A 22,410-nucleotide genomic window follows, 5' to 3' on the forward strand; every position below is an offset into this window, starting at 1 on the left:
ATTATTCAGTTGAATGACTAAAACATATATTCCAGAGCTCTTAAAGGAAGGTTGCTCTTTCGTTCTGAATCGTTGCAGTAGACGCTATATATTCCAACAAGACCTTAGTGGTCCCATTTGTTAAATACATTTGTCTGAGTCTTGAATCAAATTAAGCATGTGCATAGCTGTTTGCAAGTTCAGGGGCTATTTAGCGAGAATGAATTGTAAGAAAAAACGTACTGATAGAAATAATATACTTTGTTGTTGCTGTTTTTGTTGTTGGTACAAAAGATGAAAAGGGAATAATCAAATTGAAATAAGCCAGAAATATCTAATACTTTATTATATTGTAATGTCTACTGCAACACTGCCATAACTTTTCCTTAGCTAATTGGGAACCAAGTCTTTAGTTCCTCTAGAGAATGAGGTGTGCAAGAATGAATACTTTTGGTTTTGTTGTTCAGTTTTCTTCTACAGTTTTTGACTTTTGTTTTCTTTGCAATAATTTTCAGAACACAGACACCAGTGAAGAAAAAAAGAAACAGTGTAACTACTGTAAATATTTTATAAAATGTCCATCTGAAGCCCTTCAACCTCTGGTAATTAGAGGCCACACTGTGGAGATTGACAGGGTAAATTACCAGTGAATGTTTACACAACAAAACATATGCCCAGTACAATATCCTACACTGATGTTACTGAAACCAGAGTCCGGAAATGTACAGTGGAAACAAGACGTGGTACTTTTCGTGTGCCAACACAAACAGCAATTACAGCACAGTGTGAGAGAAGTCATAAGAAATACTACTGCATATCAGTAGTTCAACAAAGTCAGCACTTTTGTGTAATTGCAGGGTAAAAGGGCTGAAAAACATTACAGATCTCAGCAAGAAATGGCCCTTTATACTTTTAAACTGATCCTTGATAAAACAATGCCGGGGTCATGAGAAGGCTACTCTGCCAATTTTGCTTCACTGTGGGATCCATTGACATCTGGCTGAGCTGCGGAAGCTGGAAAACTTCTTTAATATTCTCTTGACAGTAAAATAGACATGTGGAAAACATTCTAATCTGTTAATCTTTAGTGCTCCTGAAGAAAAAGGACATTTGGCTTTATACTTTGTGATGATAAATATTAAGTCTCCAGTTCTTGCTGTAAATAAGTTAAAAGCATGTGAATGGAGAATGCAGTTCTTATTTTCCAAATACGGGAGAAGATGGATATGCACCTGTGTAATCAAGATGATATAATAAATGCCAGGAGGTTTTTTTTCTAAGGGCAGTTTACCATACATCTTGGCAATCCATTTTCTTTATGCTGAATATGTTTTGTCAATGAATATTAGGGAGTGGAATCTCTAAAATCCTTACATCCTGTGTACTAAAATAGAATATAGTGTTGTTTCACTCAGGGGATTATGAAAATAGAATTAAGACATATTCAAAATAATAGTTATGTCTGAACAAAAAGTGCAGCTTTTTATTTAATAGCATTAACTGTGCAAATTATATTTGGCCTGGAGTTTAAATCTAATATGGAGTAATAAGGAATGATGGAGATATACATCTGTTCATCTCGAGATAGGATGCACAATTCTTCATTTCTTTTGTGAGATATATCTCCAGAAATGACAAGAGGAATCCCTCACAATAGAAAATAACTACTATGAGCATATACTATGTATTGTAAGTAAGAAGAACATATTGTGTATATTAATATAAAATGCAAAAGATACCATGGATTATGGAAAAACTAAACTATAATTCAAAATTCTGCACATACTTGCAGTACATATTGGATTAATCTGAACAACTAAACCAATATATAAAGATAACACTTTTATGCACTTGATGAAAGTTAAAGTGATTTCTCAGTTCTAAATAGCAAATTATATCATTATAAAACACATGCCCTGTTGGAAATGCGTGACTTCCTTTAAAAAATTACAAGTGTCATCATTTGCAAAGTAAACCTCAGGAATTAACAGAGCTGTTGCACATTTTTTTTCTTCCCCTCAAACAGCTGTTAAAAAGGTAAAAACATAATTTTGTGATACAATCAGGTCTTTTTCCTTCTGCCCGCTTGTTAGTAAATTCTGATATTTCATTGTTATTAACACCTACAAGAGGAGTCAAATCTATGAACTCCAGCTGCAGGTTAGAACTGCTACTGCTACTACTATTGATGCAGTCTTGAAATCCATGCCTTTGTTCAAGCAAGCTCCCAATGAATAATGATTTCTGTAATGTAAGAATTAGTCCAATCCACTTTTATACAGCAGAGGAGTTTAAAGAGATCTGGGCCTGTATAAAATACTCTACTTTTCTAAAAAGTTAAACTGTGCTGCTAGGGCTTTAAATCTGGCTGTTGCCTAAGGTGATAGAATGTGCAGCAAACTCTGATTGAAAAGTGGAGGGGCAAAGATGTAGTTAGTTAGGGGGCAGGTTTCTCAGGGGCGTGCACAGAACCCACCACCATCCTGGTGTTTCTGAAGTAGCTGAAAACTTAAGCTTCAGCAAGATCTTCCATTTAGATGTTGCCATGTGTTTGTGAATCACAGTGCAGTTTGGGTCTCAAATGAGAAAAAGCCATAGGCAGTTTAGTGGTTCACTGCCTGAGTGTCCCGCATCACCCAGTAGTTAGGACATTTATTTAGAAGGAAGGTAAAGAAAACCAAGCTCCAGTTACGGTAGCATTACTGCTAGTCTATTGGGTATGTTTGTGTTTGGATGCATGTGGGTTTTTTCTTTTGCTCTGCTGCTGAATCTGCTCAATTTTGAAGTCAGCTAAATCATCCTGGGATGGTTATTGAGAGGAAGAAAAAAACAAACAATGACTCTAGCCTAGCTTGATTCCTGTTAAATTGGTGAAATGGGAAAGAAAATGTTATAGTAGTTACAACAGTAACCCGAGCAACTTTCTGGAAAACATAGGTGCTGACATCAGAGGAAAAGCCTTGGAAGTATGAGATAAGAATAGTCATCTACTTTAAACTGTATTTTGCAATTTTGCTGGCAGATCATTTAATACATCGTTACTGCCATCAGGTTTGGGAGAATAGCCAAAACCTTCAGCAAATGATCTTGTATGTGGCAGACAAGGGAGACTTGGATTGAAGGATATTTGCCAACTGCTGCCTCACTCTGTGTATCACCACATCCAGGAGAAGCAAGTGTAGGTGTAGTTTTCGAGTGCGAGTGGGAACAATACTAAAAGTCACTAATATCTGAAAAGGTCTTTTCACTCTAAATGTGGAAGCTTGTTATTCAGTTGAGATGGGAATCACTGAGTGAAGCTGAATTAGTTATGGTAGAAAATGTCCTTATTCTAGAACTATCAGACATCAATCTTAGCTACACGGAGGAAGACAGAGAGAAGGCATTCATTTCAGTCCCCTGCAGAACCTGTTAGAATTCCTGATATCATGGTGGGGTCTCCTCCACCCATGTTGGTCCATTGAACTTCCCCAGCTTCCACCGCAAGGAGCCAGTGGTGATTTTCAGGCTTTGAAGACCACATGTGTTGTATGGGTGATCAGCCCCAGACAAGGAGCTGATATAATACTTCTGTAGGACTCCACAGCACATCTGGAGATGAGCCCTGGGGACACACAGGAGGTCCCCATTTTTGCTGTCTGGGTGGCAGGTGGGTGTGATTTCGGAGATAATACAGGGGATGAGAATCAAAACAAAGTGGGTTTTTGGGTGGGTGCTGTTCCTGGCTCTAGGGGAGTCAGGTCCTGCTGTGGGAGGGCTCTGGCAAAATTCAACTCAGATCAGATTTTCAATGCTGTTACCGTTTCGTTCCTTCAGATACCCTGATGCTGACATACCATAATTCTACCATGGAATGAAATAGTTCTGCTCTACTTTCCCAGCTTTCTTATAAATGCCATAATTGCTACAAATTTATTTTATAAAAACAGATGTCTTCTACCACCCACCTATTTTGTTTGCTCATATTGGTACAAGCTAGTGTCCTCTGCCACTTGGTGCATCATGCTGAAAGTGTTCTGTTTACACAAAGTGAGGAAAATTAAGACTTCCAGGAGTAGTTTTGGCCACCCAGCTTAAGCTGCAGAGTGATTCAACAGAAATTGGTCTTATAGTAACTAGAAAGGTTGGGAGTTGGCAGAAGCTAACCAGGACCGAACAACAAGATCAAAAGAATTTGTAGTTTCTTTATAAGGTATAGATACCAATAAAAGGGATACCTAAGAGAAATGAATTAGGTTATGTGTTCCATGAATGTCAGAAAAAGTAGTCTTTTCAGATATTGTGATGCTTGGTTCAGATTTGCCTTTTTCATTGATGGATTCACATGATCCGCATTTGCCACGGGCACTTCAAATACTAGATCAGTGCCTTTCCCTGATTCTCCATAATAGCACTCTGTCCTTTTTCAATATTATAATTCACAGTGAAGTGCACTGCCTGCAGTCTGCATCTCAAGCATTGATTTTTACCCATGGTTCCATTCTTCATTCAACTCATTCTCAGCTGACATCCCATAATTCAGCCTTTATGATAATTCAGCGATTTTATTTTAGTGGGTACACCTCTACCCTGCTTATCCTCTGTGAGCCATCCCTTGCAAAGTGAGAGGATTTTGTTTCTTCATGGAACCTCCAGTGCTAGCAGTTCCAAACATGCTTTCTCCAGTCCCAGCAAAATTTTCCTCTCCCAGAGCAACCCTCACTAACACGCATTTTTAGATAAGATTATTTCACAAGGCGTAGCAAGCAGACAAACCATTAAACCACCAGAGGTTTACTTGAGAGCAGCAACTTCTGCTGAAGAGCATCTGGGGCAATAAGTACTTACTTCAAATCAGCAGCAGCTGAACTGGGAAATCTGGCAATGCCCTGGGTTGCCTGGGGAGAGAAGGAAGGGCGACTGGAAAGTCATTCAGTACTGTGATGATCATCGCGTCTTCATGGGCTTCAAAAAGACCTTGAAATGTGTCTCCTGCTCCCCCTGCTGGTTTTATGATCCTTAGCAAGGGAGCAACTCAAATTGTGTACAACACCAAACTGGCAAACGCCTATTGTCTTGCAAATAAAAATGAGTGCACATATTCAAAAAGGGAGCAAAACATGCCAGCATAGGCAATACTAATGGTGATTTGTGACCATCTGCTTCCCAGTATTAATTTTGTCATGGCATAGGATTTTGATTAGGACTTTCTAAGCTTTTCAAAATCTCAAAACCAGGCTCTCACTTTTAATGGCTTCAGTTCCCCTTAAGCATCTATGAACATTCTCTGAAAAGCTGGTTCCTCAGCACAGATCTCAGCTGCTGGAGCCCACCAGTGAGAGGCTTTCTGTGCAGGTGATGCATTCTCAGCCAGAGACACAGATTTTCCAACTCAGTTTCAGAGAAATTGCTTCAAAGCTCTTTGTCAAGGTTAAGGGAAGGAACATGGTCAGCTGCTGCTCTCTTGACCCTCAGCTGTTTTAGCCACAAGGCTGACCAGTTCCTGACAAGGAGGTGGAACTTTCCTAAGCTTGTAACTAAGTCCAGACCATGTCATCTCTTAAAATTGGTATTTCTTCGGTGCCAAATCTGAGACTGCAAAGATACAAGAATATCTTCAGGAAGCTCATGTTAGAATTATTGAATATTAGCATAAAAAACCCCTCATTTTTCTTCCCCAAAACTTGTTTTTGGAAGTGGCCAACCAATTTTTCACAAAGCTTTCCAAAACAATCCAGCCTGAGGCAGAGACAAGGCATGGAAAATGTAAGATCCAGCAGTTAAAGGCTGACAAAGTAATAAACAACTGGAAGTAGGGCCTTATGATGGAAAGTGTTAGGGAACTTTACATGTCATTGCCAGCTTTGCTTATAATAAATGTGTCAGTAGTAATATGAAAAGATGTGTGCAATACGTTAAAGGAATGCTGTATTAACCTATTTTATGCAGCATGTCTGCCCACAAATTGCTCGCATCTCAGTATGTTTTGGGAGAAAAGGACTTTTTTGGGGGGGGAGGGGGCTGAATGTATTACATTTCTAACTAAATGAACTGGGAAATTACAGATTTTAATGTAACAGTGACACCCTGCGGTCAGTAGTGATGGAGTTTACTCTGAAAAATAATGTTTTCTTTTGTGATGCCTTAATCTGTAGCAAGACCACAGATAAAAATAAAGAAAGAAATGTAGTTAACTTTCAGTGTTTTCCACAGATGGATGTTGTCCCATTTTATTGCCTTATATGTAGAAATATATGCTTCTGATTGCTCAAATACTAAAATAATATTTATGTACGCTTGTCTTATTGAAATAAAGGGGAGTGGCAAGCCTTGATTTTAGACAGCTTGATAATATAACTCACAGAAGGGTCTCTGTGGGTGTAGCCACTTTACCAAGTGTTGCTGACATAGTTATTTATGTTTCTATGATTATTTATATCTCTGTAGGAGGAGTTTTCGCTGGGCGTACCAGGCGGTGGTGGGTGGCAGCCTGATGCCCAAGGCCAGGACCACCCCCCAGCAGAGCCAGCCCACACTGGCAGGGCTGCAGGACCGAGCAGTTGGCAGTGTTAGTCCCGTGCTGCTGTTTGCGTGCACAGCCTGACCTAATGCGCATAGCTCCTCCTTTTGCTTCTTCCTACTTCCCACCTCCCTTCCTTGAATAAATGCTGAGCTAATATACTGATACCTTTTCATATATATGCGCACCTATCTTAGAGGCACCGTGGTACTGAACTTTAAAGTGCTGTGGCCTCTAAACTTTCTGGCACAACAGATTTTTTTCCTATTGGATACCTGTTTTATGCATACCTGGGATCCTTGGTATTATAGTTTCAAAATCTCATATTTAAAAGAAAATTCCAGTTTATGAGAGACCTGGTTTATAGTTTCTGGTGTATACCTCATACATCCCTGGAGTTACTGCTTATGATCTTGCCATTTTTTAAAAAGGGACAAAGTTAATTTTCTGTCAGACAAAGCCAGGTTTAAAGATCAGTAAGGAAGGAGACCGACTGTCCCAACAAGAAGTTATGGGGAAGTAGTAAAGCAAACTGAGAAACACAAAGCATTTATTATTCAGTGGCAATAATGGTTTCCTGTTAAAACTGGCTATTTGACAAAAGTGATGAATTTAATTCCTTGCTCTCTCATTGGGGAATTAGGAAGTTAGCACAGGACAGGAGCAAAAAAATCTTCTGCCCCTCCAGAGAGTAAGCTAAAGCTAGCCAAAGCTAAAGTTTGGAAGGTGTTCGGGAACCAGTGTCAGTGATTATCAAAATTCTGCAAGTGTCAAAAAAGATTGGAGCACTGAAGTTGTCCCGGAATCCAAGCTGTTGTTCACCCCCACGCACGTCCAGACCTGAGCAGCTCAGTGAGTGCTCGTCTAGGACATACTCTACAAAATAGCTGCAGTGCAACTTCCCATGAATCTCAGCACAATTTAGTGCCTGTCAGGAAGTGACAACGAGACTGGGGGCTTTTTAAAGATCTCATATTGACAGTGAATGTTTTGCAGGCTCAGATTGTTGAAAGGCTTGAACCTTATTATCTCTTTAAAAAGCCTGAAAAATATTAGACATGTGATGAAGGAAGAGGCCTTGTTTTACACATTATTTCAATTTTTAGCTTTTCTTTTAGAGCCCCTTATACTTTTAATGGCTGCAAAAGCAAAACAGCTTCATAGCTGCTCAAACTTGCAGAGAAGTTATTTATTAGGTGCTATTTCAGACTCTGTGCTTGGACAGGCTGTGCTGTAATATTAACCTCCAAATTAGTTAGTAGTGCTGCGAAGGATGTTTTCCAACATCTGTTTTTAGCACTGTTAGAATGGAGCTTGGAATATGGATTATTTAAGGACTTTTTCAATGGGGCCACACTGGAGATGAACTTCAGATTCTGCACATGAATCAGAAAGCACATTATGTTTGCCTGTACCATATGCAAGACCAGACAGAAGCAGCAGAGCCTGCTGCTGAACGAGCAGTATGTTGCAGCTGACATCTTATCTGAAGTGTTGTGAAGAGAACTTTAAAGGACAATATCTTAAAGGCAAAGACACCCACTCATTGCATATTAAGAGCACTGATTTGAAAACATGTCAGATTTGGAGGTCAGTCAGAGCTGCTGTACTGTATACACCATGTCAAGACCTTGTCAACAACTGACTGAACGTTAAGATGGCAAATCCATCCTGATGCAGATACCATTATAGAGACGTAAACATGTTTATATACTGTTTCTGGGAATTAATGGTTTAAGTGTCCTGTACTAGGATGAAATCTGCCACACTGAGGACGTTACTAATGTAAAGCTGTAGCTAGACTTTCTCCTTTTTCTGTTTAGCCAGCATAGTTGATGGTTTAAAAGACAGAGCAGTTATCCCTGTCTGTCATCTGGAGGTTTCTAGTCTCATGGCTTATCCAGTAGAAGACATCATTTTTTATGCTCTTGCATGTACGATAGACTAAAATGACTGAGCTCACTCCAGTTTCCAGTAGAGAAAGTTTGAATTAACTCAGATGAGGCTGCCTAAGAATACTAGGATGTACTTAGACAAAGATATGTATTTTATCTTACCTTTATGTTGCTGTGGTATCCCATACCCCTCCGCATATTCAGAAACACTTTGAACAAGCAATATTAAGCAACATGTACCCCAGTGTTATGAGACTTGCACTGTGAATGCACAGTTATGGTGGCATCACAAGTATTTGTTCAAGTGTATCAAGAAATTTATATCCAATGCCTTTAGAAGACACACTCTTTTAAAGCTGGCAGTATATTGTTTCTTTTTTTATTTTATTTTTTTTTTCTCACAGTGAGAACCCTGTGAAGCATTGGAGCAGGCTACTGAGCAATAGAGGTGACAACCCACAGGGGCAGGGTCTCCCAGCTTTGAACTGGAAAACTTTTCTGGCAGTTTTCAGGTGCCACTTTAATTGTGACTAAATGCAGTCTAGTTACTGTTTTTCCCATTTTTGCATAAGGGTGAGCATTTCATGAGATAATTCACTGGGGTTAGAAACTGACTGCTTATATGTCAATAAAGCTATTTCTGATTCTGTTGCTCTTCCTTGTGAGTGTAGCAGCTGTGAAATACCTCAGCACATTATTTGCCTATAGCTTTTATCCCCATGTAAAAGTTACAGATAGTAAGTACATCTAGAAGAATGCTCTAGCAGTTATGACATAACCTGACAGCTGGCAGGAGACTCCATGAAGGACGCTTTATTCTTCCTTTTCATCCCTGGAACAATCCTTTCTGATGGAAATCTTAAAGTCAGCCTGAAAGAGCAGGCATGATAGTGGGATGCACACTTGTATCGTACCAGCACTTCTATATGTTAGTCTCCCTTTTCTCTTCCCTAGACCTTCACTGTACCAGTCGTCTTTTCACTAAGGGGTGTGTTTCTGCAGGGTCACTTGCAAGCCCAACAGCTGCCACTGTGGAGCTTGAAGGAACGACTTCCAGAGTAAATGTATGAACCTTAGCAGCTAGTGCAAAAAGAGACAGAATTTCTAGCTGAAAACTATCATAAACGCATATCCTCTATGTATTGGGCACAGATGTGTTGTATAACACATTTTCTGACCGGTGGGTTACACAAACAAAGTGTGTGACAAGTGGCTGAAATGTGAAACATGTACTTTGGTGATTCACTCCATAATTCACAGATTAGCATACTTTAAAGTACAATATCCCTTCTTAGAGAGTCTCATTGTGTGTACAACATTAAACAGTACTGTCTTGCCTGTCAAGGTTGTGCAGCTCAGCTTCACTGAGGTCTTTATTACAGGCTTTGAGCAGCTACCTAACTCAAGATGATGTTCTCTGCCTGAGAATAGGACCTGAGACAATGCTTTATTTGATTACTCTTTTATTATTGCCCTCCAGAAATATTGGTACTTCAAAGAGTCTGTAAGGCCAATGATAAAACTGGGGAAAGCACTGTTAAAACTAGAAGCAAATACAAAGAACATTAGGGAAGTTTATTTCAGAACTAAAAAAACCCACTGATGGGTATATGTGGAAAGGGGACCTGGCAACTGCAAAATGTAGAACATCATCTTTTGCCTCCCTTGCCAGCCAGTTGTATTTGTGGCTGTGAAGGAGAAGCTCAGGCTCCCAGTCTGACCTACGAGGACAGGAAGATCCCTCAGGAGACCAACAGAAATCAGATTGTTGTGCAGTCTGGCCTCCAAGCTGATCTTACTGACTTGCAAATGTGAGTAACAGGCTTGGTTTAAACTCTGAATGTCTCCGGACTCAAAGCCAGAGTGTTGAAAAACCACAGGAACTTCTGTCCTGATTTTGAGCTGTGATTGCACCCTGATTCTGTCTGCCTGAGTTCTAAAGTTCCGGTGTTATGTCTCCCTAAATTAGCCCTAGGGGGAGGAGAACCCTCTAGCGTGCTTAAGGTAGAGAGAAACTGGTGCCTTTGAAGATCTGATGACCTGTCTGCCTAATGTCATTGCCTGCTTCTTATTATCTCTAGAGCCTGGCTGCCTCTAAAGACATCTAATCTTCTTCAAGGGGAAGTCTGAAGAGTTTTCTCTAATGAAGGAGACCCAGTGTCCTGGATCACATACCTAACATGTTAAAACAGGAAAAAATGCTTCCCAATTTCAGCTTTATTTTAAAATGTAGTCACATGAAGGAGAGGGTGCAAGAGCTCACTAAACAAGTCAGTGGAATTCACAGGCTTTTTTACATTCCCTCCCTGACCAATCTCCCAGGGAGGGCTTTATCCCATAGGAAATATAGTATTATCTGTGGGGCAGAGCTGGTAACTGATTTACTATCAGGAGAGAGAAGGAGCTTGGATGTAGTAGGAAGAAAATAAAAATGAGAGAATCATGAATTTATGACAGCTGGCTGTGTTTTTAAGTCTTAATTTAAGTGAGAAAGCTTAACACTGTGCATGAAGTTCTCCCCTAAAAATAGTCAAAGTTTGGAACCTATATATATGGAGAACATCCATGATATCCAAGTTATTCAGTTATTCTAAGCATCTTAAAAACCAGGCTTCTGAATGCTGCTGCAGGACTGTGCTAGGGTGTGAAATTTGCTATTTTTGGGGGTCGTGTTTTCTTCTAGACTGGTGAATATGATAAACAATGGATCACCAGGATATAGTTCTTCAAGCTTTTATTTCCAGTTGATTTAAACTCATGAACTCTTTAACAGATCTGGCAAAATTTAATTCTTCCTTACATTGTTGTGTTCAATTTGGGTGAAAGTACATGGTAGTCTTCCTTTCAGACAAGAATTAAAAAATTATTTGCATAGTGGTTTCATGATCTCTAATAAAGAGGAAAAAGAATGAGAGAAAATGCTAGAAGGGAACATCTTTGTGGAAGAATAGCCATTAATAGAAAACACATTTTAGAGAGTAGATGTCCCAAAATCTTTTGGATCATAAATCAGATGCTAATATTAAGACTTCCAACTTGCAAAGACTTCGACATATGCTTAACATTACACATTTGAATAAACTTATTGATTGTCTTTGGTTGCATGTAAGCCTTAGCAGGAGTAGATGCAGGCTACTTGAAACCATGTAGAGAGATAAAGAGAGAAAAGGCATAAAACTCTGGCTCTAGAAGAGCAATCATGTTATCTGCCAAAATCATATGTAATGGACCATTAGTTCTCTCTTCCATATCCTGTGTTTAAAAATTCTTCCTTTATAAAGCCGTTATAAGGAATTTTCTCTGAGAAAAACATCCATTTGTGCAGAAAAATGAATTTTTTCCATGGTAACTAATATATATAACCTGCTATTTCTGAATAATTATGAATAATGCTCTCTGCTGATGTTGCATTTTTGTGTTGTTATCTTCCAGATGGGAGTCGCTGTAGTAGATTCATCAGTTGCAGGACTGGGTGGTTGTCCCTATGCAAAAGGTGCTACTGGAAATGTAGCCACAGAGGATGTGATATACATGCTTAATGGTCTGGGGATCAATACAGTAAGATATTTTTACTTTCTAATTAAGATTTTAAGGAAAACAGAGATATTTTTCTAGAAAACATACAATACATACCCGACAGTTACTTGTGCTGTACATTAAAACATTGGGAGCAAATAGTAGTTTTTGCGAACTCAGTGCTTTAACATGAATTATGTTGTCTTTACTAGCAATTTAGAGTAGAACTGGTTTGCATATTTGACAGGAATTTGAATGACCCCCCTTTCCCTACCTAAAACTATGAGTAGCTCAGTAGCAAGTGCTTTGAGTCACAGCTCGGCCTCAGTAACCACAAAAATTTCAGTGCTGTGTACATTGCCCCAGAAGGCTGATCAGTGGAAGGCTCTACAGTGGAAAGACTGAGTATACGTCAGCTTTTTTCACAGAGCTTTGGATTTGGTTCATAGTTCTTAATAAGTTTTTCTCATTTTTTTCTGGCTCTGAAGTAGAAAAAAATTGTGGTGTTTGGAGCCCAAGGACAGGCCATCGCTATTTCTCAGGTACCCACTTAATATATTTCAAAATTGTGCAAAATCTGTTACTGGCTAGCAGGCTTCACAGTCATTTTTATTTCCAGCCCTGTTCTTGGAGGAGAGGAGAAAGCATCTTATCTACGCTGAGCTGCACTTTAAAGTGCCTTGCCAGTGAGCATCCACCCTTCACAAGCACACATGTAGTATCCCTGGCTTGGCTGGCATGTTAATTATTCTGTGTTCCTGGGAACCAACTAATGCTGCCTTCTCTGAAGAATGTGCTCTTTGCTCTTCCTGTTGGTCATCATTGTTCTGGAAATGTGGCTTAATCAGTTTGTACTAACTCAAGCAATATGACTTTACCTTTAACTTAGACATAGACTTTGAGAGTCAAGCTCAAAGAAGAACATATAAGGAGCTGCCAAAACTGTAACATGTATTTAAACTACTGCAGAAAGAAATTGAAAAGCCTGATGTCTGGAATACAACTACTTCAGTTACTGGGGAACTTATTACTTGTCTGTGGGTTGCAGTTCAGCGTAGCACACACGCTGAAAGAGCTCCTTGATGTGAAAGGGTCATGGAACTTGTTTCTGAATGGTACAAATAAAAATAGCCTGATTAAATGAAATATACCTTGTTCCAGGCTTCTTAATAAGATTTATTAATCTGTTAATGATCTGGTGTCCAAACAGGAATCTCGCTTTCCTAAAGTTTCATACCAAATCCTGCAGAGATTAAAAACTCACTGTCAAACAATTAGTTTTCCTTTAAAAAAAAATAGATTATGCAACAGAAAAACACAAAGCTTTGCTTCTTGACCCTTTTCTGACCAATTAAGAAGGGTGAGAGACACCTGTTGAGAGCCTCAACATTATTACCTTAAGAGATGAGCTTTTGTCTTTGCAGTGTTGGTTAGTTTTGGTACCATGGCCAATTCTGTGAAATCATTATGGCAAAAATCTATCAATATGGCCCTTTTTGTGTAATGGCACAAAATGAAATTATAATTACTAATGCTGGCCATTTGCAAGGACCACTTTCTCATGTTTCTCTCAGCTATGTACTAAAGCTTTCATTTTGTTGACTGAAGTCATTTAAAGTGTCAGCCAAAGGATGGACAGTATTAAGGACACGTTACTGAGTTCAGATTGACGAGGTACATCAAAATAATAATTAATGCTTGTTCTATACTATTCTTAAGAACATGTAACCAAGAAATGATGCGTGAAGTGAATCTCTAGTAGGCTAAATGTGAAATAATGTTCTAGCAGAGCCCATCTATGAAGAGATTTATTTGCTATGCCATGGTAATGGATAGATAATTACGTCATAGATCATTAATGCTTATGAAAGTTTGTAGGGAGGCACGTACTTTCTATAAAAACAGTGTCTCTATAGTTCTTATGTAATGACAGTATTAGTATTTGTGCTTATGGTGCCTTCAAAGTGCTTGGCAAACAATAAGCCTTTCTGAGAAGCAACTAAGTACTGTTAGCCTCACATTACTGACACCGAAACTGAAGTTCAGAGAGATAATAGACTTCGTATTTATAAATGCTGAATGAGAACTGATTAATTGGAGTCAATGGGAGGTAAAGGACTTTGCCTTCTGGCAGAACATTTTCTGACTTAAGGCACTTATCCACATTCATATAGACTGTTGGAGGTAATTGTGTTTCATGGTGTCGTTCCCTGGTGTTAAGGAATAATTCTGGATATATGGAGTGGTTACCAAGTACACTTAAGTACATTTCTGAGTACCTGTCTGAAGACATATTATTTTGACTCAACAGCCTTACAAACACTTGTCACTGCTCTTTCCCATCCCCATCTGCGAGTCATGCTTGTGAATGCTCTGTATTTTGTATAATCTGTGGGGTTATTTTGCCATCTTCCATAATCTAGCTACCAAGTATGTCTATAGTGGTATGTTTCACATTTCTTCCTAGTAAAAAAGCACAGATGCTCTAAGAATTTTTTAGATTTCGCTATGTGCAATAGCACTCTACGAACTATGCATAAGTAATAACCAATAAAGGAAAAAGAGAATGAGCTGAAATCACCCTTGTTATAACTCTATTAAAATGAGACAGTTATAAAAGGAGGGATTTGAACAATATGTTTAGATTGTTCTATATGCTAGAGCTAATTGAAAATTTGAAGCATTTTTTAATTTGAATTTAAAATGGTTTTGATTACATTTTCCTGAAGTAATTTCTATTCTCATTAACATTTTTCACCAATTCCAAGAATTAAAAAGGCAAAGTTTACTGGAGAACATAGATATAAGTGCTAGATCCAACTAAAGGATTAAGCATCTAAATCAGGTCTTGATCTGAACTTTAGTGCATAAAACCATAAGTATTATAAAAGCGTATTTTTGGTGCAACACATCCTGTACTCTTTAGTGTTGAGTGACACACTTCTTCCAGTTTTATGTGACTGCTCAGTTTACTGGTAGTTCAAAGTGCCCTTTCACATCCCTTCTACAGGAACTTTACTGGCTTCTAAATTCTAATTTTTGGAGCACGTACTGATGTCACTTATACGATCTAACTCTAAAACGTTTACTAAGTATGAGTAATCCCAGAGATTAATAATGAGTATCTTTTTCCTCCTTAATAAGTGATCTGATTTCATTTTAGCAATCCAGCAGTACTGATATGCATCTTATGTTAGTTAAGAAACGGTTGCTCAAGGAACATATTTTTAGCATGGACAGAACAAGCAGATGCAGTTTTTTTTGCTCAGTCATGCTAGCAATGTAAATTGTAATTTTGCATTGAAAGGATCTTCTTCAAGAAGGAGATTATATTTATTCAAGAGAATACAGGATCCCATCTTTCACCGATATCAGTTGCCAATACAAAGGTGTTTCCTCCATTTTCCTGAGCTGCAAATGGGATACTTCTAAGGATGAAGTTCCTTATTGTTGGGTGATAAATAAGTCCAGCACATGTGTAGACACTGTATTTTTCTTCTAACTTCTTGCAGTTTTTTATTCCGGGTTCTTGAGTTTGAAATATATTAATGGAGTATTTGGTCCACTATTGTTAGCATAAGAAGTCACTGTGAAGTGGTAGAGCCTTCCAAACAACTGGAAGCTGTGACTATTGTGTACATCACTGTAACTCTACTGATCTGCATTACTGACCTATCACATGAATCAGGACCTTTGTTTGCAAAAATTAGACCTGAGAGTGAAAAAGCGTGCGGTTTAAGCATTTTCAACATATGCATATATTATTATTAACATTTTTTATCTCTTTTTTTAGGGAGTAAATCTTTATACAGTGATGGAAGCTGGAAACTTCATCTGTACAGCTTTGAACAAGAAAACAAACTCAAAGGTTGCACAAGCTTCCTTCAGTGCTGCAACTATCAATTAAATTGATTTTTTTGCAGCTTAATTACATTTGTCATCTACCTTGACGGAGGACATTCATATCAAGAAAACAAATATAGGAAAACCATTTCAGCAAAGAACCAAAATAAACCCCATACATAACATTTTATTATGGGAAGAGTTATTGTACTGTACTGTCTTGTCAAGAATTGTATGACTTGTGAGCAAGAAATAAATTACTGTAGTACAGAACCCTGATCTTGGTACTTCTATAGATGGGGAAAACATATAAACACCAAGACATTTTCCCCTGGTTTAGAATGAATTTTAGCGAATACATAGTTAATTTCTAATCAAGGTGACTTTTAGAGCAGTCCAAGTGTTTGCAGTAGTTTATGATATCTCACACTGTGTGTGGCCATTCTATTATGTGTTTTATTTATCTGAATCTTTACTTTTCATTTGTGAAGTCAGTTGTGCTATGAACATGGAATCAAATCTGAATTCACCATAAGATTTTTTTTAGCAATAGCACTTATTATTTTTTGTTCTGTTTAACATCTGTTACATATATGGATGACTTTCAATTGTTCCAAGACTTTGTGGTGACTGCCAGTCTGCCAGATCCTCCAAATCTAATGCAAATTATCTTATTTGTTACATATGTTAAATTTGTTGTAGTTGCTTTTTTTGTCTACTGTATTAAAACCTGATTATATGAAGCAATTAAAACTTTACAAGGTTTTCAGCCATCGTTCAGGGTAGTAGTAGTATAGAAAAGGCTAAATTTTTGTCCAAGGTCTCATCTAAAAATTTGATTTTTTATTCCATAGTCTATGAATTGACATTCTCACCTATGTCATGAATTTTTGAGAATAATAATATTCTGCTTGACTACATTACATGAAGGGTTCCACTTACAGTTTTTCTTTGTGCTCTACCGATAGTGATACTGTACTTTTTAATGTCTTAGTTCATCAAGATGGCAGTGAACTGCATTGCAATTTTTAGGTCAGCAATGGACAAATTCAAAGAAGAGCCTTATCCTATCTATAAAGTGTTCAGATGTGCCATGAAAATATTTTCATTTTTTCAGTCTAAAACATCAGTACTTTTATTGGTTGTTTGTGTAAGATCCTTCAGTAATTCTCTGTGTCCTTATCCCTGATTTTTTTTTCTGAAAATAGCCTGTCATAATGGAAGTCCAAAACCCTGGACTATGATCTTTTTTCATATTCTCCATTTTCCTCCAGAATGTGAAAAACTGGGCAAAGGTAAGATAAGAGAAAGTAAAAGATAATATGTAAAGAATTAAAAGGCTGAATCATTTTTGTCTGGAATTCAACTTTGCCAAGTTACAGCTAAGTCTCAGCTTGCCTTTGAAACTGAACTTTTTCTGAGATCTGTTAGCCAATCTTGTAGTTTAGAGTTGGCACAGCTTAAGAAAGTCAAACTTTGCATGCCAGGTAAATCAAAGCTATAAATTTGATATAAAACCTCTATCCTTTGTATACCGTAATGATAGTCAGAACTACTATAAACTACATTGTTTCTCTCTTACCATAAGAGTCAAAGAATAAGCAAAGAAATGTGTTCAAGTGATACAGGAAATATCTTGCTTATACTAAATTACACCCCTTCTTGTGGTATCTCATGAGAAGACTTTAATGTACCCTTAAAGACATGAACACCCTAATTTGCTTGCCCTGCTCTGGATGCATAGTTGGATCGCCACAGAAAATGCTCCAGCCTCATTTTCCCATGTTTCATCTGGGGCTTCATTATTTAGTAGCCACTATGGCTCATATATCAAAACTCGAAGTTTAATAAAACCAGCTCTTGAACCATTCACAGATTTAAAAGTTTTGTGAAGAAGTGAGGAATCTACAGCAGTACTTAGGCTGTACCTAGTCTAGTAACCAGTAGTTAAGTCTAAACAAGGTGCCGGAATTAGCACCCTGAAGATTCCCAAGTTGAGGTGCCATTTACCCCTGAAGGTGACTAACCACACTGTAATTCTTTCTTGTTTAGCAATAAATTTTCCTCTTTAGTTTGTTTCTGTGCAGGCAAAGAAGTAGCTCATTTTGCACTGAAAAGTGCTGTTCTCATGTAGGACCTGATGAGTGTTCTTCCAGCCAAGAACATGGGAGCATGTTTAACCAACATGAGAAAGACAGAGCTTCTCACAGATTGAAAGTGGGCATTGGTCTCTTCTCCCAGGCAGTTAGCAATAGGACAAGGGGGCATGGGCTTAAACTCTGCCAGGGGAAATTTAGGCTGGATATTAGAAAGAAATTCTTTACAGAGAGAGTGGTCAGGCATTGGAATGGCTGCCCAGGGAGGTGGTGGACTCGCCGTCCCTGGAGGTTTTTAAACTGAGACTGGACATGGCACTTAGTGCCATGATCTAGTAAACGGACTAGAGTTGGACCAAGGGTTGGACTCGATGATCTCTGAGGTCTTTTCCAACCCAGTCGATTCTGTGATTCTGTGAAAGTGAAGTCATCCCATCAAAAAACATACTTGTGATGCAAACCACCTTTTAAATACTAGCCTGAATGCTGGGCTAAACAACTGATCTGAGATTAGATTGATACTCGGCCTGAGGAGATTCAAATGCATAGTTTTTGACAACTTAATCAATGGAGCTATTCACAGGCTATATACAGAATCGAAAAATAACTCATTTTCTAATAAATCTAGGTGAGGTAGTCCCACTGGGTAGGATGGAATTCAAAATTCCTGAGACCAGAAAGATCACAAGAAAAAAAAAGTCTCTGCAGCAGATAAGGTGTTTGGTTTTTTTTCCTTGAAGATGGTGGTGAGAGCATCAAATATAGGCCAAGTGAGGAAATGAACTGCTACTGTCCATTGTTTTGGTATGTATGGTAACTACAACATAGATAAAAGTGAGTGGTTTCACTACTACCACCGCAACTTTTGCATTAAATAAAATACCTATGTAGAACTGTCGAATAAGAGAGCTAGCTCTGCTTCAGGTCTTTGAGAGTTCTAGGCATTTAAGTTCCTAACTACCATGAAGGATTGCAAACTTTAGCACTGGGAGACTCTTAGACTCTAGAGGAGTTTTCAGATATGCCTGTGTGTGTAGTGCATCCCAGGCTTCTCAGCATCTGGGCTGCCTTGTTTGTGATTCTGAGGGTCTTAACAGTCCCTGTGCACTGAAACAGGGCACCTATTAAATCACGGGGATGAAGAGCCTAAAATGCCTCGGTTCTTTTTTGGGTCTGTTTTAGAAACTACTTGGGAGCTTGTGGAGAGCCTTAAATGCAGGTCTGTTATTCTATAGCGATGTGAGCATTGGAAAAGATGAGCAGTCACATCTGGAGCCTGTGCTTTACCCTCACGTTCAGCTTCAACCACGTAGTGAATTATAGTAATCCAGGGTGGAGGTCACAGACAAATAGATTGTTTGTCAGGATTGTTACAAGGGAGGAAGAAATGTAGAGCCAGATTCAAAAAAACCTGAATGTTTATGTGCCAAAAGTGCCACCTGGGATTAATTTAAGCCTGTGGGTCCAGGTGAGCAATCCCCACAAAATCCTTCTTTACTTGTAGTGTGACTGAGAATCCTGAGACATCTCATGTTCTCGCTACTAAAATCTGTTAGGCACGTAAAGTGCTGCTGCTCTGCTTTCCTGGGCTGGCATAGTTTTGACTGTGTGGAGCATTTTAACACTTAATCTTTGACTTCACAGAATAGGCATGTATTGCCCTTAAGATCCAGGGCTAGTTCAGTAGCTCTGCCATGAGCATGCGTCGCTTGCACAGGCAACTTTGAGTTCAGCATAAAATAAAGCAGTCGAGACTACATCTCTTCAAAAATACAGCAAGATCTGTAAGTGGTGTGATGGTGCTGCTGCTCTCCAGTGCTTCCAAACTTCTAAATCTTTATGCTTGTAGTCAGAGTGACCCACCACTAGGCATGCTCACTCTTTTAGTCCCTCTCAGTGTTCCTCACTGAGGACACTGCTGCCACTTCACCCTGAAGTAACCCTGCAACTCTGGAAGTCTTGCATCCAGGTGCTTGGCTTCCATGAGCAGCTGTTCCTATTACTGTGTTGTTATAAAGATTATATATACGTATGTTTGTTGAATGGTATCAAGAAAAAGCATCAGAGTGCTGAATCTTGTGATCACACTGTTGGAATATGGGGACGTAATGTCTCCCTGTCTCTTTTGCTGATAGTCCTCTGTAAATACCAAAAGAGGATGGGATAAGCTCTGAGAGCCTGCAGAAGGAGAGAAGGAATATGTATTGACTGACCGCTCTGAGTCTTATTGGAAACAAATTAGATATTTACTTCTATACCTTGGAGACTTTCCTCTGTTGCTCGATGTATCAAAGTCACCTGTGCCAGGGCAATGGAGAATGTACACTGGATTTCCCAGGCAGCCTTTGGTCTGTGCCCTGGTCTGAACCTGGGAAGGTTCAACAGCTGACCAATGTCATGTCACTGGAATTTTCTTTCATATTCCCACAGTAGTTTTTCCCATGTTGTTGTCAATAGCTAGAAAGTTGAATACTGTCCTCTTTGGCCTGTCAAGATGCTATGTTCTTCTAACAGCACAGCTGGTGTGCTCTTCGGAGAAGCTGATCAGTTCTGTTAGTAATGAGCATAATTGTTCTTCAGTGCCTTTCATAAGATGGCAATGACATGGATGCCATACATGGATAGTGCTACAGTCTTCCAGTAGCAGCTTGCTTTGTCGTTCAAACTTTTATGCATTAGGGCAACTTGGCTCTGAACCAGCACTTTAATGTTTCATTTTCATGTGTAATCAGAGTTTATGGAAAGACGAAATGAATATTCTGGTTTTGTGAATAAGTCCAAAGAGGCTCTGCCTAATTTTCCTTTCTTAATAGCATCATTTGAGTTCATAAAACTTTTATTGTTGTAATAAGGAGTCACAAAATAAAGACTGCAAGTCTGCAAGGTAAAATTCCTGTGTTTGGGATCAGTGCTGTTGAAATAAAATACTTGTCTGAAGAGCTACTGTGAATGTATAAGATCTGCCTATTTTTTCACTGAGTTATTTTTAAGGGTTAGAAATATTGTTTAGTCACTGTGATACCTGAAGATGAGTATTCTCTGCCACTGAATTTGTCTATGATTTTTCAGACAGCCTTAAGTTCTCTTTATTGATTGTGAAATAATCTGGAGAACTGACTAAACAGAAGAATCAGTCTGGAGAAGTGAATGAAAGACACTTGCTTTCCAGTTCTTGATTTGCTGGTCAGTGCTTTTCTTTTGTTATGCTATATTTTTGAAGATCATTTTTCTCTACAGTCCTGCTCTTAGGCAGTGTTGATGTTCATTGCTGCAATAACACAGCAGGCAGAAGGACTACAGCCAAAGTCAACTTAGTCCTTTGAAACTGATGTCAAAGAGATGATCTGTTTGTTAAGGTATTGTCATGTACCCTCTTGATTTAATGCATTTGTGATTTTGCAATATGTGTGTTAAAGCTGAAATAAAACCTGTCTCAGTGTTTGTTGAAACTGATATGCTCATGTATTACGCCGGATTCAGCAGCTCTCACTAACCAGCTCACACATACGGCATTAGCAAATACAAGCTGTCACTCTGACATGTACGCCTGTGTTGACTTTGTTACCTCATAATCCATTTGGAGTGCATTTTCTTAGGATTACCTTTTTATCAGTTGCTCCTGTGTGCTTTTATAGCTGACAAATCTCTTCTAAGTTACTAGGGAAACACTTCTTTCCTCCATTAACTAAACATTAAAAGCTACAGCCAGGAGTGGAGGTAGGAGTTGAAAAATTCAATGAGGCATTATCTAACTTCAGATGTTTCACTGCAGTGTAGAAATCTGTGCCCCTTAAATGATGTCTAAGACCCCCTACACACTTCATGGGAGACTGAATGACTTCAGCGTGTGGTCTGAAACAGCAGCGTGTTAATCAGGGAACTTTCTTGGAAAAGTCAACAGTAAATTTCCCTACCCCATGCTACTGTTGAAGTGCCTCAACCTGAGCTCAGTTACCTTCACCAGCCTGAATCCAACAGTTAGTATTTTCCCTGGTGGAAAGGCACCCACAATATTTTTTTTTTTTAAATAACAGAATGGTGTTCACTCTTTTAAAGTGCCATCTTGGGGATGGTGTTGGTGCTGCTTCCATCCCTCTTCTGTGTTACTACCTTGACCTGACATCTAGCTCAGAGGACCTGGTTGCGATTCCCACAACAGCTTCATGAGGTTGAGCCCACACCTGTCTCTCCAAGCAGCCCATTCTCTCACCTCACAAAGAGGTGAGACGGCTGAGGAAAATCTTCCTTTTGAAGAATTCAGGACTCATTGTGGCAAGACAGGAGAGGTGGAGACTTGGACTTTGCAGCCTTGTAGCTTCAATACTGCATGAGGAATACCTAGTCCTGCACACTTGTCTCAAAAACTCTTTATACAGTTAATTTGAATCAATCCTTACATAAACTGCATAAACAATCTTGAAAGAAAAACTTGAACCCAGTATGTCCCCTTTCAGATGAGAGTGCTGGAAGGCCAACATTTATGCTTTCTCCCTCTGGCCCAATCAGTCTTCATTTCTTCACTCTGCAATGTCCTAGCTCCTTACCCAAAATTATCCATGTCCTGGGAATCCCAAATTGTCAA

At 38.8% G+C, this 22,410-nt stretch overlaps 1 protein-coding gene across 1 annotated transcript in view; it reads left to right on the top strand.

Moving 5' to 3' along the window:
* HMGCLL1 (3-hydroxy-3-methylglutaryl-CoA lyase like 1) overlaps positions 1-15,932 on the top strand; it is an 81,391-nt gene extending 65,459 nt beyond the window's left edge. Inside the window, exons 8-9 of the mRNA XM_082047883.1 lie at positions 11,806-11,931; positions 15,683-15,932. Coding sequence (XP_081904009.1) covers positions 11,806-11,931; positions 15,683-15,796 — 240 coding nt within the window. The 3' untranslated portion in view covers positions 15,797-15,932. The remainder of the gene's footprint in view (positions 1-11,805; positions 11,932-15,682) is intronic.
* The last annotated feature ends 6,478 nt before the right edge of the window (positions 15,933-22,410 follow it).

Source organism: Streptopelia decaocto (genome assembly GCF_964273445.1).
Source record: "Streptopelia decaocto genome assembly, chromosome: 3".
Lineage (NCBI taxonomy): Eukaryota > Metazoa > Chordata > Aves > Columbiformes > Columbidae > Streptopelia > Streptopelia decaocto.